The sequence below is a fragment of the Podarcis gaigeae genome, assembly GCF_964106915.1.
Source record: "Podarcis gaigeae genome assembly, chromosome: 3".
Classification (NCBI taxonomy): domain Eukaryota; kingdom Metazoa; phylum Chordata; class Lepidosauria; order Squamata; family Lacertidae; genus Podarcis; species Podarcis gaigeae.
Genome location: NC_139680.1, coordinates 67,518,006 through 67,532,914, shown reverse-complemented (window position 1 = coordinate 67,532,914; position 14,909 = coordinate 67,518,006). Strand labels below are relative to the sequence as shown.

The 14,909-nt window shown below is 39.2% G+C and overlaps 1 protein-coding gene across 5 annotated transcripts in view; it reads right to left on the bottom strand.

Annotated features, from left to right (window-relative positions):
* TIAM2 (TIAM Rac1 associated GEF 2) overlaps positions 1-14,909 on the bottom strand; it is a 123,838-nt gene that overhangs the window by 2,444 nt on the left and 106,485 nt on the right. For all 5 annotated transcript variants that reach the window (XM_083732047.1, XM_083732045.1, XM_083732046.1 and 2 more), the window contains 11 exons: positions 14,338-14,511; positions 12,266-12,334; positions 11,775-11,900; positions 9,164-9,272; positions 5,644-5,823; positions 5,063-5,181; positions 4,602-4,710; positions 2,452-2,510; positions 1,922-2,027; positions 807-894; positions 188-342 (listed from right to left, as the gene is read on the bottom strand). In XM_083732047.1, coding sequence (XP_083588173.1) covers positions 188-342; positions 807-894; positions 1,922-2,027; positions 2,452-2,510; positions 4,602-4,710; positions 5,063-5,181; positions 5,644-5,823; positions 9,164-9,272; positions 11,775-11,900; positions 12,266-12,334; positions 14,338-14,511 — 1,294 coding nt within the window. The remainder of the gene's footprint in view (positions 1-187; positions 343-806; positions 895-1,921; positions 2,028-2,451; positions 2,511-4,601; positions 4,711-5,062; positions 5,182-5,643; positions 5,824-9,163; positions 9,273-11,774; positions 11,901-12,265; positions 12,335-14,337; positions 14,512-14,909) is intronic.

Below are 14,909 nucleotides of genomic sequence, written 5' to 3'. Positions count from 1 at the left end.
ACGCCTACTAAATATACAGTTGCACAACTAGTAATTTTCAACAAAGTGCAGTACAAACAGAATAAGTTTAGTTACTGTAATCTTTGTTTCCTCTCCAGCAATACTACAGATAAGTGTTTGAACATGCTTGGATAGTATTACTACAAACTAGTATGAGTTTAAATTTTGACAAAAAATACATTCTTACCCAATTTTGCTGAAACAGGAATTCGATTTTTATGCAGAACTAGGCGGCTTTTACATGTTTTCTCCAATGGTGAGTCACACTTTATTTGACGCCTTAAGTTTTCTCTTAGAATTGAACGAATCACTTTGACTATATTAGTCTTGCTTTCACAGTCACTGCAAAATTCAAGAAAAGTGTAGTTAGGTTTTAGATAATACAAACACATATGATTTGGCTTTGTCTTCGTAATTTGAAGGAGCAATTTGGAAACCTTAATTGTTCACAGATGGAACAGTTAAGTGGCTGGAGAATCAGCATGAATGTGCGATTCCTCATGGGGTCTGCATAAAGTTCTGTGCCTACACAGTTCAGTTCTAGAGCTTTTGGAGTTGGCAGAGCATATCCATAGGGAGATGATTGGCCTTGCTGCATGAGCAACAACATAAAATATCTTTCACCTGAGGTTTCTTGGGAAGTGTACATTCTGCTGCCATTAAACAAGTAAAATTCAGTATGCTGTGATTAATTCCAAAGGATATCTAATGGCCCAAATTATGCATATTATATAGAGGCTGTTATGTAGGGTGGGAATGAAAGGAGAAAAGACTATTTGGAGGGGAAAGTGAACCCACGATTGTACCTGCTACATAGCTGGAAGGTTGTTTCAGGTCTTCCTTCCAATTCTGACTTGGTATGAATCAATTCCCAAATGCAATTGTTTTCTGTTCCTGCATGTGGAAAGAAAGACATGTTATTGTAAATATTTCATGATGTCTACAAGTCTGTTGCCAAACAATTTTCATGGAAAGACTTATGAGACCACAGGGAAAACTTCAAGATCCTTCAAGACACAGTGCCCCTCGCCTATTACTATTGTGTTTTATATTATAGCAATTTAAGTTTTTTACCCACCACCACTGTTTACCAAATAAAGATGCTATCACTCTCCCTCTGTATGCTGGTATGCAGCAGGTAAGCTGTGCAGCCCTACCATGACATACACTATTGATATGGATTATTGGGAAGAAAAATCAGGTTTCCCCATTATTTGCAGTTGTGTCATTAACTGTATCCAACATCGCATTAGAGACTCTACTCACACTGTTTGCTTAACAGCAAAGTTAGTTCATCACCCAACACAGGACAGCTTTTTGTCATTTATCTTCTGCTGAATTAAAAAATCTTAATCTCAGATTCACAGTTACTGAAGAAATTTGTTTTTTATTGGTAAATAACAAGATACTTGGCAAATGATGTTAAACACGCTGCCTGATGTAAATAGGCCCTACATTATTTACAACTATAATAAACACTGAATTCTTTCACAAGTGTCCTTCAATCTATATCCTAAAAGGTTGTGATGGATGCACTGTTTGATCAACCATGGCGACAACAAAATCTCTAGCTAAGGCCAAGTTATAAACCATCCTCCTGCATCAACATTACTTTTGCCATCACATCAGTAGGGAATAAACCACAGTTAATTACAGGTTCCTATTTTGTCTGAATTAGGAAACTATTGTTAGTTCCAAACAGCAGGCTATGAAGCCTTAATATATTGTCTTGTTTGGAAAACATGAACCATAGTTTACATATCATTGTTTCAATGTGACCATTTTCTTCTGTTGTTTGGCTTTACTTCATATGTTAAGATTTGAAGTAATAAAAGTACTGAACACATTCATTGGTGACAAACATCAAAAAACAATAAAAATGTTAAATAAAAAATGTATTATTATCTATAGATAAGGTCACCTGCTGTATTGCCCAGTCGGACTTGAAGAGCAGATAAAGGAATCAACCAACGAAATTTAAATAAGTCCAAATCATTATGATTATGCGTAGTACGGACATTTGTTGCCTGTAAATAAAAAGTACTGAATCAGTTTAAGTGTCATTGCCTTTTAAAGAATTAATTAAAGCTTCATTCCTAGAAGACAGAATTATGCTTCTGGGGGAGGGAGGAGTTTGAATCAGGGATCCTGCAAACGAGTGACTTTTTGACATCACCCCATTTGGATGTGATGGGTAAGAAGGCAAAACAAACAAAAATCTGCCCCACCCCTTCCTAAAATGGAAAGGTTCCCCTGGATCACAGTCCCTTGTGATTCTAGATTTTTTCACCTATTTCTAACCTACTTTATCTAGAAAAATTATCTAAGTAATGTATGAAACATTCCATGTGTCTTCTGCACATATACCTTGAAACATTTTGTATTGTAAATCAGAACAATAATACACAATGCATCTTAGGTAGTCTTATTTTTTGACTAAGAAAAACTTACCAGTTTCTTCTTCAGTTTGCAGTTCTCTTTATATACTAAGATGACAGCTCTTTTGAATGCTAAGAAGAGAGAGTGACAAGGCAACATTTATTGATTAGACTTCCAAAATGAGTACTATATTTTAATTTTTGAATTCAGTTATGACATACACTAATAATAGTGTGTCTTAACTGGCAAAGCAAATCGCTACAGGTATTTGCACAGGGATTTGTGTCGTCCTCTCTAGATCTGCCATTGCTTGCATTTCACTCCTGGGGCTTATATTTATACAATCTTGGGTTGCATTTAATGAGAAGCAAGATTTTTGCCTGATTGGTATAGCTGGTAGCTGGAAGTCTTTCACTTTACCTATTCCCAAATATTGTAAATATGTTCTACTGTACATTAAAGTGTTTATTCACATTTTTGTCAGCTCATTTATTTTACAGAATCTGAGCACAGCTACATCCCAATCCCATCTACGTTATCCACTTTTCTCTCCTCCCACCAATAAACTGGATCAAATTTATCTGAGATGGGTGCAATCATTCAAATTTACTATTAACAAGACTACATTTCCAGAAGAAGCATTTAGGTATAAGAAACATACAGAAGTTTGTTCTGGGACAATGGGATACACAAATTAAAGTGAAAGGGAATAAGAGTCAAAATACCTAATAATAATATTAATAATAAGAAGACTATATAATCCTTTAGTAAGAGCTATTTATAATATGCAGACACATCATTCACACAACTATAGACACAGGCATGAACAGAAATTTGATTGATTGCTGTAGGTCTTATATCTTAATTGCACAAGGCTAATTGATTCATGTCAGCACCTTGCAATTGTTACAATCTTCATCCAAGCCTTAATGATGCAGCAGCATTTTTCAGCAGTTCCAATATGGAAACTAGCATGTATAGCAGCCTGCTCATATTTTGAACTTTAGTTGCTAATTCTAATGAGGTGAGAGCTACCTAATGCAAACAGGCAACATCATGTGTAATGGTAGTTCTTTCTCTCCTCACCTCAGCCGCCCACCCCCCTCTCAAACTTCTCTCCAAAAATAGGTTTCAAAAGGCAGAGGAAACCTCTACAGCAGATTTTGGGGATAAGCAGGGGGCTGGAGGGGACAGAAGAGAAACAGGAAGTATAGGTGTATGAGCAGATTTCTGTTGTGGCAAGTATGCAAAAATCATTGGATGTCACCCTAAGTGACTGGGGAAGGTCAAGGCAAGGCAATCAGTGGATAAGACTGCATCAGTCTCCTTGTCCATGACCTTAGCCATCTACAACCTGCTACCCCACAATGTTTTATCTGGTGTCTCTCCCACTCTGCTAAAAGGATCAAAAATTCAAGTTACTTGAGAGCTGGTACAGCATAGTGGTTAATAGGCTGAGCCATAAAATTGGAAGTCCCTGACTCAAAACAGGAAGTTCCGCGGCTATTACCTGAATGCCATTAAGAAACATCACGATCATATACTAATAAAAACTCATTCATGGGCAGCAAAATCTATACTATACACAAGAGAGGAGGCATCAGCAGGCTTGGATAGGCCGGGGAATACAGACATATAAATATACTTGTAGGGAGGAGGATAGGTCGGATGCAAAAGAGGACAGGGCTCTGCATCTTCCAAAGTTATACAGAAGAATTCCAGCAGGTGTAGCTTAAATGACAAAGAGCAGAAAAACCCCTGGAGCAGAATAATGACTAAGCAGACTCAGAGGCCACAGAATGCTGGCAGATTGTTAGGGAAAATAGAAATATCAAGGAGGGAGGGAATGGAAAAACTGGAAAGAGCATTGTTAACTGACTGTGGCCCTCAACAGGAGCAATCTGTACTGCAACCTTTTGTTGCTGCTCCCACCTGTCTTATCCTCTGCAATAATGAGATGTTACTGGCCTACTCTGTAGCACTGTTATCACTGTGATAAAATGTGTAAATACTTTCACAAAAAAATTGAGATCTAAATTATATACTATATTCACAATAATGCCCCCATCACTAATTTTCAGTAGTGGAATACATTTTAACCAAGTTCCATCTTGGAGCAAGCATAGAAAGCTAACAGATCTGATATCAAACAATGCATACCTGTAACCACTGCATGAACTATTTTAGATGATGTTTTGACATAGTTTGAATAAATCACTCACCAAACACTGTGAGTTCCAGGTCTTTTCTTGTTTTGCCCAATGATGAGAATGGATTCAGCCATGCAACAGTAGAGTATATTAGAAGTTCTCCCATAGAAAGTTCGGTGACCTATGTCCATTGTAGATTAGAAGGGTTATTCATTCTAACATACAGCAATGGGGATCACTTGCTGAACAGACTCTTGGGCTGGGGTATTGTTTAGGGGGATTTTGCTGCTGTTACTGATATTAATTTTTTGTATCTTACTTTTTGGTGCTTATAATGATTTATGTGGAAATTTTTCAGTTATCTGTACTTTTTATGTGTTTTATGTTTATGACTACTTTTGTTAAGTTTGTAATTCAGGTAACTCTTGCCTTGTTGTAAGACATCTTGACTATGGAAAGGCGGCATACAAATTGATGATGGTGATACTGTTTGAATTATCTGCACACACAAAACCCTGCTCTCAACTTCTTACCTCTTTCTCAGTTCCACTCTGATCTGCAACTAGTTGGTCAAACACTGCACCGTAATCCTCATAAATCTTCTGCATTTCATTGATGTGACTGGCCACCTTTTCCATTGCCTTCAGTGCTTCTGCAATTTGTAAAGGCAAATCCATTATTTGATATACACTGAGTGGGCCTGTTGAAACCTTGAGTCACTTAAAACCCAGGAATTCATCATCTTCGGAAGTGCAGAAACAAATGCACTGTTGATGATAACCAAATAAGCAAAACCGCTCCCAGTGTCTTGCCAAAAATTTCTATTAATCATGTGGAAAACCACTTTACACTCTGTAATGTGCAGTGAGGTTCCCTATCGTGTGCTTAGCTCAATGCTAAATACATGATATGATACAAACAGCTGGGACAGTTTTTAAGAACATAAAAAGATCCTGCCATTGGTCCATCTAAGTCCAGCATCCTGTTCTCACCACGGCTGAACAGTTGCCTCTGTGAAACCAGCAAGCAGGAATCGAGCCCAAGAACATTCTCCCCTCCTGTTCAGCTGGTATTCAGAAGCACAGATAGCAAAGCTTATTTCCTTGGGAAGTACCTGTGAGATGGTAATGCTCCTCGCTTTCAGGGTCTGTCAGAGATACCAGCTCCTTCAGGAGCAGCGGGTATTTCAGCACCCTCTGAACTGGCTTGATGAGAAAGGACTCCAATGTGGAAGAATGCTGTTTAGCTGGGTTGCGAGCATCCAGAAAGGCCTTAAAGGCTTTATCTGTTTTGGCTAAAGGAAAAACAAAACAAAAACCCAGAGCGTATTAGCAGCCCAAAAGCAACCATATGGAGAATCAATCTTCTGCATTTCATTCCAGGACCTGGCAAACAATAGGCCACACTCCTCTGCCTCCCTCTTGGTAAAGGCCATTAATATTCTATGTAGCAATAAGCAACAGAGAGATAATCCTTTCTCATATTATGCATCCTTTGTTACTCCACCTTAATCTACAATCACTGCTGTGCAGCTTAGTTTTCCACAGCTATTAAATTGACCACAGGGCATTTACTACTGGGCAGTGGAAGTGGCTGGCAGGGCACAGCTACAATGCTAGCTTCCCAGCAGCAGGAGCAACTTACCGGATGGGGCTAAATGGCAGGGAGATTGGCACAGGGAAGCCAAGCTGGTGCTCCTGCCAGTCTGCCCACAGCACAGCACATCCCATCACCTAGTCCTTTGTCCCTCCCAATAAACAGCAGCAAACCCATTGCTGGAAAACTGGGCCAGACACTTCTGTTGGCCAGTATATAAATATAAAATAGTAATATTTTTTTAAAAAAATATTTTGCTTATTTAAAAGGCTTGTCTCACTATGGGTATGTTTGCATCAGCCTTTTTTTGGGGGGTGGAATATGTTGCAGAACGTAACATCAATCACTTATTAATCTGATAAAGATTTTACTTCTGGAATATGCACTAGAAGTGTTCAACTTTACTAAAGATTTACAAACATTCCCAGCAGTCACAAAGAATATCGTCCTCCTTTCAGGGGATATGTCACAGATTCTACTTCCATCTAAAATTACTCCCAAGAAGTTGTGGCAGTGCATTTTCTTTCCAGGTGGCAAGCTGCCATATCTACTCAAGGAAAAACACTATTTTAAACAGCCTCACTGTGTACTTGTGAACATGTTCAAACTATATATATATATATATATATATATGCAGGTTTTGGTGTCCTCGGGTGTCTTCCCGTGTAAAAGTTGGGGTGTCTAGGCGACGTTTCGACGAGGTCTCACTCGTCATCTTCAGGCTGGTGCTTTCGGCTTCTTGTTACTGGAACAGAGCGGGATCTCAATGTTTGAGTTCCTATAAATACTGTAGAGGGGGTGTGGTGTCTAGCCTCCAATGTTCTGGGCAGAGAGGAAGTTCCCAGGCTAGTGTGCCTTTTCTTCTTTTGTTCCTTAATTACTTGAGAGATACCTTGAGTGATTTCTTGAGTGATATCCTGAGTACCACTTAGGTGGGTCATTAGGTGTGGATTAGTTGCTAAAGTCTTTGTGTCTTGACCTCTTGAACTTTGTGAAGAGTTTTCCTGAGAAGATGGCTGTATTGCACTTAGTTGTGCTTTGGCTTGGCTTCGTGTATAGGGGCGAGCTGAGGTTTTGTGGCTTGTGTCAGCCAGATCTGTGTAGGGATTGCAGGGGGGTGCAGCATCCGGAGGTGCCACCATGGATTGGCTACTGGATGGTGTCAGTAATTCATCTGTGGAGAGGGTCTGGGTTTGGGTCTGGTGTGGTTGATTGGTGTTGGCGTTCTGTGTGCCTCTGGATCTGGTGTCAGTTTTTGTGGAGAGGGCTAATTTCCAGATGTCTGGCAAGCGGGATGTGTCGTCACGCTTGTTCATGTTGTGAGGGTGTTTCTCTATCTCGATGGCTTCCATGATTATTCTCTTGTGGTGATGTTCCGTGTTAAAGAGCAATTTGGAATCTGCAAAATTAATTTCGTGTCCTGTTTCTTTCATGTGTTGGAAAAGAGAGGAAGTTTTTTCTTCTTTTTTAGCCAATATCCTCAGAAACCCCAAGGATAAAATCCAGTTGGAAAACCAAGGGATCTATGAAATACCCTGCAAAGTCTGCCCAGCCACGTACATTGGACAAACAAACAGACGAATAAATGCACGTATCGCAGAACACAAGAATGCCGTCAAAAAAGAAGAAAAAACTTCCTCTCTTTTCCAACACATGAAAGAAACAGGACACGAAATTAATTTTGCAGATTCCAAATTGCTCTTTAACACGGAACATCACCACAAGAGAATAATCATGGAAGCCATCGAGATAGAGAAACACCCTCACAACATGAACAAGCGTGACGACACATCCCGCTTGCCAGACATCTGGAAATTAGCCCTCTCCACAAAAACTGACACCAGATCCAGAGGCACACAGAACGCCAACACCAATCAACCACACCAGACCCAAACCCAGACCCTCTCCACAGATGAATTACTGACACCATCCAGTAGCCAATCCATGGTGGCACCTCCGGATGCTGCACCCCCCTGCAATCCCTACACAGATCTGGCTGACACAAGCCACAAAACCTCAGCTCGCCCCTATACACGAAGCCAAGCCAAAGCACAACTAAGTGCAATACAGCCATCTTCTCAGGAAAACTCTTCACAAAGTTCAAGAGGTCAAGACACAAAGACTTTAGCAACTAATCCACACCTAATGACCCACCTAAGTGGTACTCAGGATATCACTCAAGAAATCACTCAAGGTATCTCTCAAGTAATTAAGGAACAAAAGAAGAAAAGGCACACTAGCCTGGGAACTTCCTCTCTGCCCAGAACATTGGAGGCTAGACACCACACCCCCTCTACAGTATTTATAGGAACTCAAACATTGAGATCCCGCTCTGTTCCAGTAACAAGAAGCCGAAAGCACCAGCCTGAAGATGACGAGTGAGACCTCGTCGAAACGTCGCCTAGACACCCCAACTTTTACACGGGAAGACACCCGAGGACACCAAAACCTGCATTCCTGTACCCGTGAAAATCTACGAAAGCATATATATATATATATATATATATATATATATATATATATATATATATATATAAAATGATATAAACCTCAAAAAACCCCTCAAAGCCTCACTGTGTACTTGTGAACAAGTTCATACTCTTTCTCTCTCTATATATATTAAAGAAAATGATATAAACTTCCAAACCCACAGTTCAATCCAACTAAACTGCCCTCTCTCTAGGCCCCTGTGCATCCCCAGAGAGTGGGGGCACAGAAGGAGGAGAGGAGTGGGAATCATTCTACTTGCTCAATTACTTAGTGGCTACAACCCTTATTCCTCATATTCCTCAGAGGTTACACTAGAATATTATTTCCATAACTAGGTAGAGAAAGAGGGAAAGTACAAATGGAAAATATATGGGATGTTGAGGCAAGCACACCCTATTAAAAGCACTGCAAAAGAGTCCCTACATCATCAGAAGGCAGCCTGAAAAACTAAAACAAAAGCTATTTTCTTTATGCCATCACCATGAAAAACAATTACTTTGGTGCTATGAATCTGTCGCATGGATATATTGCATCAGTAAGACTTTTACCTCTTTCAAGAACTTTCTGGACTTTTATGTGGTTTGCACAGAACCCACTGTACAATTTAAAGTGGTCAGCATAATACAGGAAAGAACCTCCCAAGGAGAACAGCAGTTTCTGAAAGCAACACAATCAGAAGTTAGGAAGAGAATTTTTTTTTATTTAGCAGGTACTTTAGTATTATTCTTTAGTTAGAAGATCCATTCCTTAATGCAAAACATTCATGGTCTGCCTTCCATTAGCATTCAGGAAGTGTATAACTGCAGTTAAAATAATGGCATACAATTCAAAGACATTGTGCCTTGAAAATGATGAACGCAGACCTCAGCAACACCTTTTGCAAATATCTTAACATGAACAGGGGTTTAGCTAAGGAAAGCCGGTGCTCTGATTGTCACACTTCAAAAACAAACCAGAAATTCACCTCTAGAGTCATGCCCTCAGATGCAGAAGTGTTAATAGCCCATGGTGTGATGGGCCTAGTTTAATGGCATTCCCAGTTGTGGCCAGACAGGGACCTCCCTGTTGAATTTCCAGCACCTACTGAATATGAATATGTCTCTCTCTACATCTCTACATCTATATCTAATAAAGACAAAATTCAATAAAAACTATGAAATCATAATTTAGTTTAGTATTTTACAGTGTGTGTGTGTAAATATAAAAATCCAGCAGGCATTTTAACTAAATTATGATTTCATAGTTTTTACTGAATTTTGTCTTTATTATATTGTACTTTATTACTTGTACATAACTTATTATAATTAAGTGGTATAGAAGTTGCTTTGGATATATTTGACCCTGATACCAGATTGGTAGAGCCAATCTTTCTATAGAAAGATTGTTTGTACTGTAAAAATGTGAGAGAATATGAGAAAAACCCATAACATGAAAAAAAAATTGTGGAAAAAAATAGTTTCCCCTCTATAGATTCCTGTTTTGCAAAATATCTTGGGGGAAATGTATAATTAAGAACTGCATTCCTTTCATGACATAAAGTAAGCAACTGTACAAAAGAAACTATTCCCAGCTTATTCCCAGATTTGCCATATTTTTCACCCCACAGAACAAATCAGAAAACAAGAGCTTCATAACCCTGTTTGTGTTCACCAATGGTGTGACTACATGCACAGCCTGGCCAGCGTGATCCATGCTCTGGGAACATTCCTGGTGCTGCAATGCACATCAAGTGAGGCTGTCTTTGAAGTCTGTTCAGAAAGTGCAGTTGGTTCAGAACCAAGTGGCTAGATTATTGACTGCTACTTTGGCACTGCAGGTGTCATCAAGTTCTAACAATTTCACATATTTGAGAAAATGCTTATACCTTTTCTTTTTGCGTCAAAAGGACAACAAAGATGCATAACAACAATAAAAAGCACAAAGACATCATCAATGCTTCATGTTATTTACGTGTATGAAACAAAATGTTTGTGTTGGAGAGAGAACAGGGTGACCGTGACTCTTAAGACAAGAATTTGCTCAGCTTTTGAGTATAGCATTTCCCCCTCCAGAGAGTTATCAAGGTAATACAATTATAGGATGGGACTAGGGGGAGATCAGGCATGAGTTTGTTGTACCTTGATGCAATGCAGATAAGTTCTGACAGGGAAATCATGAAAGTGAGTGATTTAACTGGGAAAACATTTCATAAACTTATTTTACTTTTTCCGGATGTATGATAATAAAGACATGCTTCTTAAAACTAAGAAAACTCTTTCCCCTTTCTCTTAACATAAAATTACATGAATTCCTCCTCCCCACAAAGAGTATTCACTACATGCTTGACTGTCTGAAAACAGTTTAGTAGTCAATGTGTTATACAAAAGTAATTATGAGGAAGAGAAGAAAGCATCCTCATAAAACTACAATTCCCAGGATCTTTGAGAAGAGAACCTACGTCTACAGAATCAATTTTAAACAGTTTGGGTTTACAATGTGCACATATGCCCTTAAATTCATCCCAATGTAATATTGGGGGCGGGCGGGTCACCCAGTTTCTCTGGAAACTTGCAAGTTTGCTCGTTCACTCTAAGTCATGGTTTGGCTTAGTGTTATGTGCAAACTGAGCCATTGACTGAGATAATTCAGTCAATGGCCGTATTCACACGTAACATTAAACCATTCTTTGTGCTCTCCTCTCCTGTCCTGAGCAGTCATGAACACATGTCAAGTTCAGTTTCGTTCTTAAAGAATATTGTTTTACCATTATGTACGAACCAGGGATGCTGTTTTAAAACAAACTCAAGTCAGTTTCTAAAGTCCGTTTCAGTTTTATGAAGCTGGTTTGTTTAACTAGACATTGCTTGTTTTAACCCTAGATTCCTGGTACACATATAGTGCAAAACAGAGAGAGTTTGAAAGAAGTCCCCGTCCAAGTGACAAGGGAGCAAGAGAGGGAGCAGGCGAGTTTAACACATTGCTCATGCCAACAGAAACTTGTCTATGCAGTGCTAAGCCATGGATTGGCATTACATGTGAACTGAGCCAAAGTCAAAACAGTGCCCCCTGCAAATAAATACAATTCAGTTGAAGAGATGGAAAGAAAGCAAGGAAAAATGGTTACTAACAAAATGTACAGGTACTTTTATATATGTAATGAGTTTGAGATTTTATATTTACCCGGAACTGAGAAGGTGTTTCAAGTGTGTTGAAGTCAGAGCAGGAGGAAATGCCATCTTCAAGAGTCTCTAAAAATACCTTTTGAAAATCCAGCATCTCTGGCAGACTGCCAAACAAAGACTCCATCTACATGTGGGGAGGAGAATTAAATATGGAGCACGTGAATTGTTTGTACTTTACGGTAATACTATCTAAGAGGAGGCAATCAATCAATATGTTGCTACAGCAAACAAAGAGATAATTAGCATTAATGAATTTGTCTCATAATAGTTTTGGCACTGAACATGGAAAAACAAGTGGTTTCTGAAACAAAGATGTCTTAGAAGCATTGTCGTCAAAAGTAGACTCAAGTTTTATAACTAAAACATGATTGATGCAGCGGATAGAAAAACACAGTTTGTCTTTTCTTTCATGTATGATATGATTGAAATGCTTGCAACATTGCAAAAGATTGGAAAGCAGTTAAAACAACAAAAGCAAAATCCTCTCACCTCATCTTGAGTGAGGAAGGTCTCACTTTGAAGAGGTTCCAAGTATAATTGGAAGAGGCAGCTCAGGTCCTATAAAGGCACAAAAATTGCACAGTTTCAAAAGAAAATAATTCCTTGATAACATTCACCCGGGTATAAAACTAATGAAAAATAGTTTAAACTGACATCCAAAGTCTTCTAACGCAAATTATTCTAACGCTATTGCTTGAACTCCATAACTGTGGCACTCTTACTAGGAATAGCAAAGACAGCTTAGGAACATGATGACATGAAAAAAGAATTGTTTGAACAAAAGAACCTTACTTTCCATCTCCCTCCCTCCCTCTCTCCCCACAACCGCATGATTTCTATGACAATAACATCCTCATACTGAATGTAAATAAACTGTGAAAAAGACCCTATGGATCAAAAACAGAGACGCTATATGTACTTTTCCTTGTTTGTTTGTTTGGTAACACAATGCAATCTTTAATAAAAACTTGTTAAAGGAGGAATAACTGTTTATTTCTAGCTGAATGTGTCACTGGAAGAAGGTCATCACTGAGGTTTACGGGACCACCTTGTGGTCAAAAGTAGGAAAGAGAACTGAAGGGAAGCAGGATGCTCCCAGAATCACATTTGTGTCTTCACCAAGCTTGAACATGTTGATTGGGAGGGACCTACTTCCGTAACAATAAGGGAGTATTAGCTGTCAAAAATAGAAATACCCCGAACAAAGGAAGAAAGGCAGGAAAGTGAATTAGATTCTGGGAGCTGCCTACTTATCTCAAGTCCTCTTTTTAAGGTCTCTTGCCTGCCTTTAACCACAAGGTGGCCACATGCCCCTCAATGATTGCCTTCTCCAGCAACACAAGACTGTTAGTATATGTAAACATGAACCCTCTAAAGCAGGGGATTCATCCACCAGACGAACAAAGGACTGTGCTTTATTCCAACTAGTCTATAGACCACAGTTAGAACAGAGCACAGTTCTCATGTGAAGCCATCGCAGACAGCTATGATTAGTTTTAAAGAAAAATGAGAAGTTTTCGATCTCATGTGTGCAAAAGGAGAGCAGAGAGGAAGGCAGAAGCATGAGAGTCCAAGACTTGCTCCTGTAACACCAATCCATAGCATAGCATTGCATTCTGAAACTGGCCATAGTGAATAGTTATGATACAAATGCCTGATCTGAGTCATTTGTGCTCTGTAAGGTTTCATTCACACTACTGAAAGTCACACTGATGAAAGAATAACGAACACTAAAACAACAACAATACAACAAAATTTATGTAGTGTTCAAGCATTCAAATATATAATACAGTATATTCAATATATTATGTATTCAAATATAACTGTCCTATTAGTTAAGTCCATACTATTATCCCATAGTGCAGATGGAGGACTGAGGCTAAGAGAACAGATAAAAGTCTAAGCTCTTAGCTGCTGTATGGCACTTTCTCTCACACTTGGCCAGACCTGACTCGCACAGAGTTGACTCGATGGTTCTTGGCATACTGGGTATTAATTTTCATGCATTTTAACACTGCCAAGAGAATGTCTTCAAAAGCACAAGTTTGGTGTTCTTTTAAAAGTAAAGCTTAAGATGCTTGAGGACAACAGAATATATGAACTAATGGAAGCTAAGCTAGAAGATTTAAAACTTCTTCCAATCATCACAGTTTTAGCTGAATCACTGATGCCACACTTTTGGTGGATTATAGGAAGGGAAAAGTTTTTAAACTGCTAGACTTGGAACCTTGTGGTACGGGCAAGGGTCAAAGGTCTACATGGGAAAGCTTTCACACGTGCATCCAACACAGGGTATGCAACGTGGAAAGAACTGCAGTTGCATGAGAAAACTGTGAAAGCATGCATGGGAAAACATTTGGGAAATCCTGTCCTGTGCCCTCCAAAGTTTGAATCTTTTATTCATGGGCAAATACCCATAAAAGATGATGGGATGCCATATAAAAGGCAAACTTTGCTGGTTAATATACGGAAAACAGCCGCTAGAACACAGAGGGAAATAAATTATCCCAGCCAAATAAGAACTATGAAGAAAAATGAACATGGTAAAATGTTTGTATTACCTTTACATAAGATTTTTCTGTGTCCATAAGCTCTTGGATGACCTTCCTAAGTCTGTCTGCGTCAGTAAGTTGCCGTGCCAGGGGCTTCAGAGGCGGAATGTTCTTTATTCCTTCCATACTGTTTACCTGAGATTCATGGAAATGTGGGCACAAAGCTGAAATCTGCTCGGCACTCTGTCGGTTGAAAAACACAGAGACAGACTAGTTATCATACTTTGTTTCCCACTGCACATTTGACATTGACCTATGTACCATTGCATGTATAGCAGGCAAATACATGGTTAAGGAGTTCAGTTTCTAACAGTGCAATCCAAAAGTCTCTAACCAGTGCAATCCCATCCATGTCAACCCAGAAGAAAATCCTATTGAGTTCAACTGGACTTGGTCCCAGGAACATGGGTATAGGATTGCAGTCTATATGTTCAATTCCATGGCCCTGCAGATGTTGTTGGACTACAACTTCCATCATCCGTGCCCACTGGCTATGCTGGTAGGGGCAGACTCCCCCCTCCCACTCCATTTGGTGAATGAATTATTTAAGATGCAAAGACATAATATAGGTTCTTGCTCGA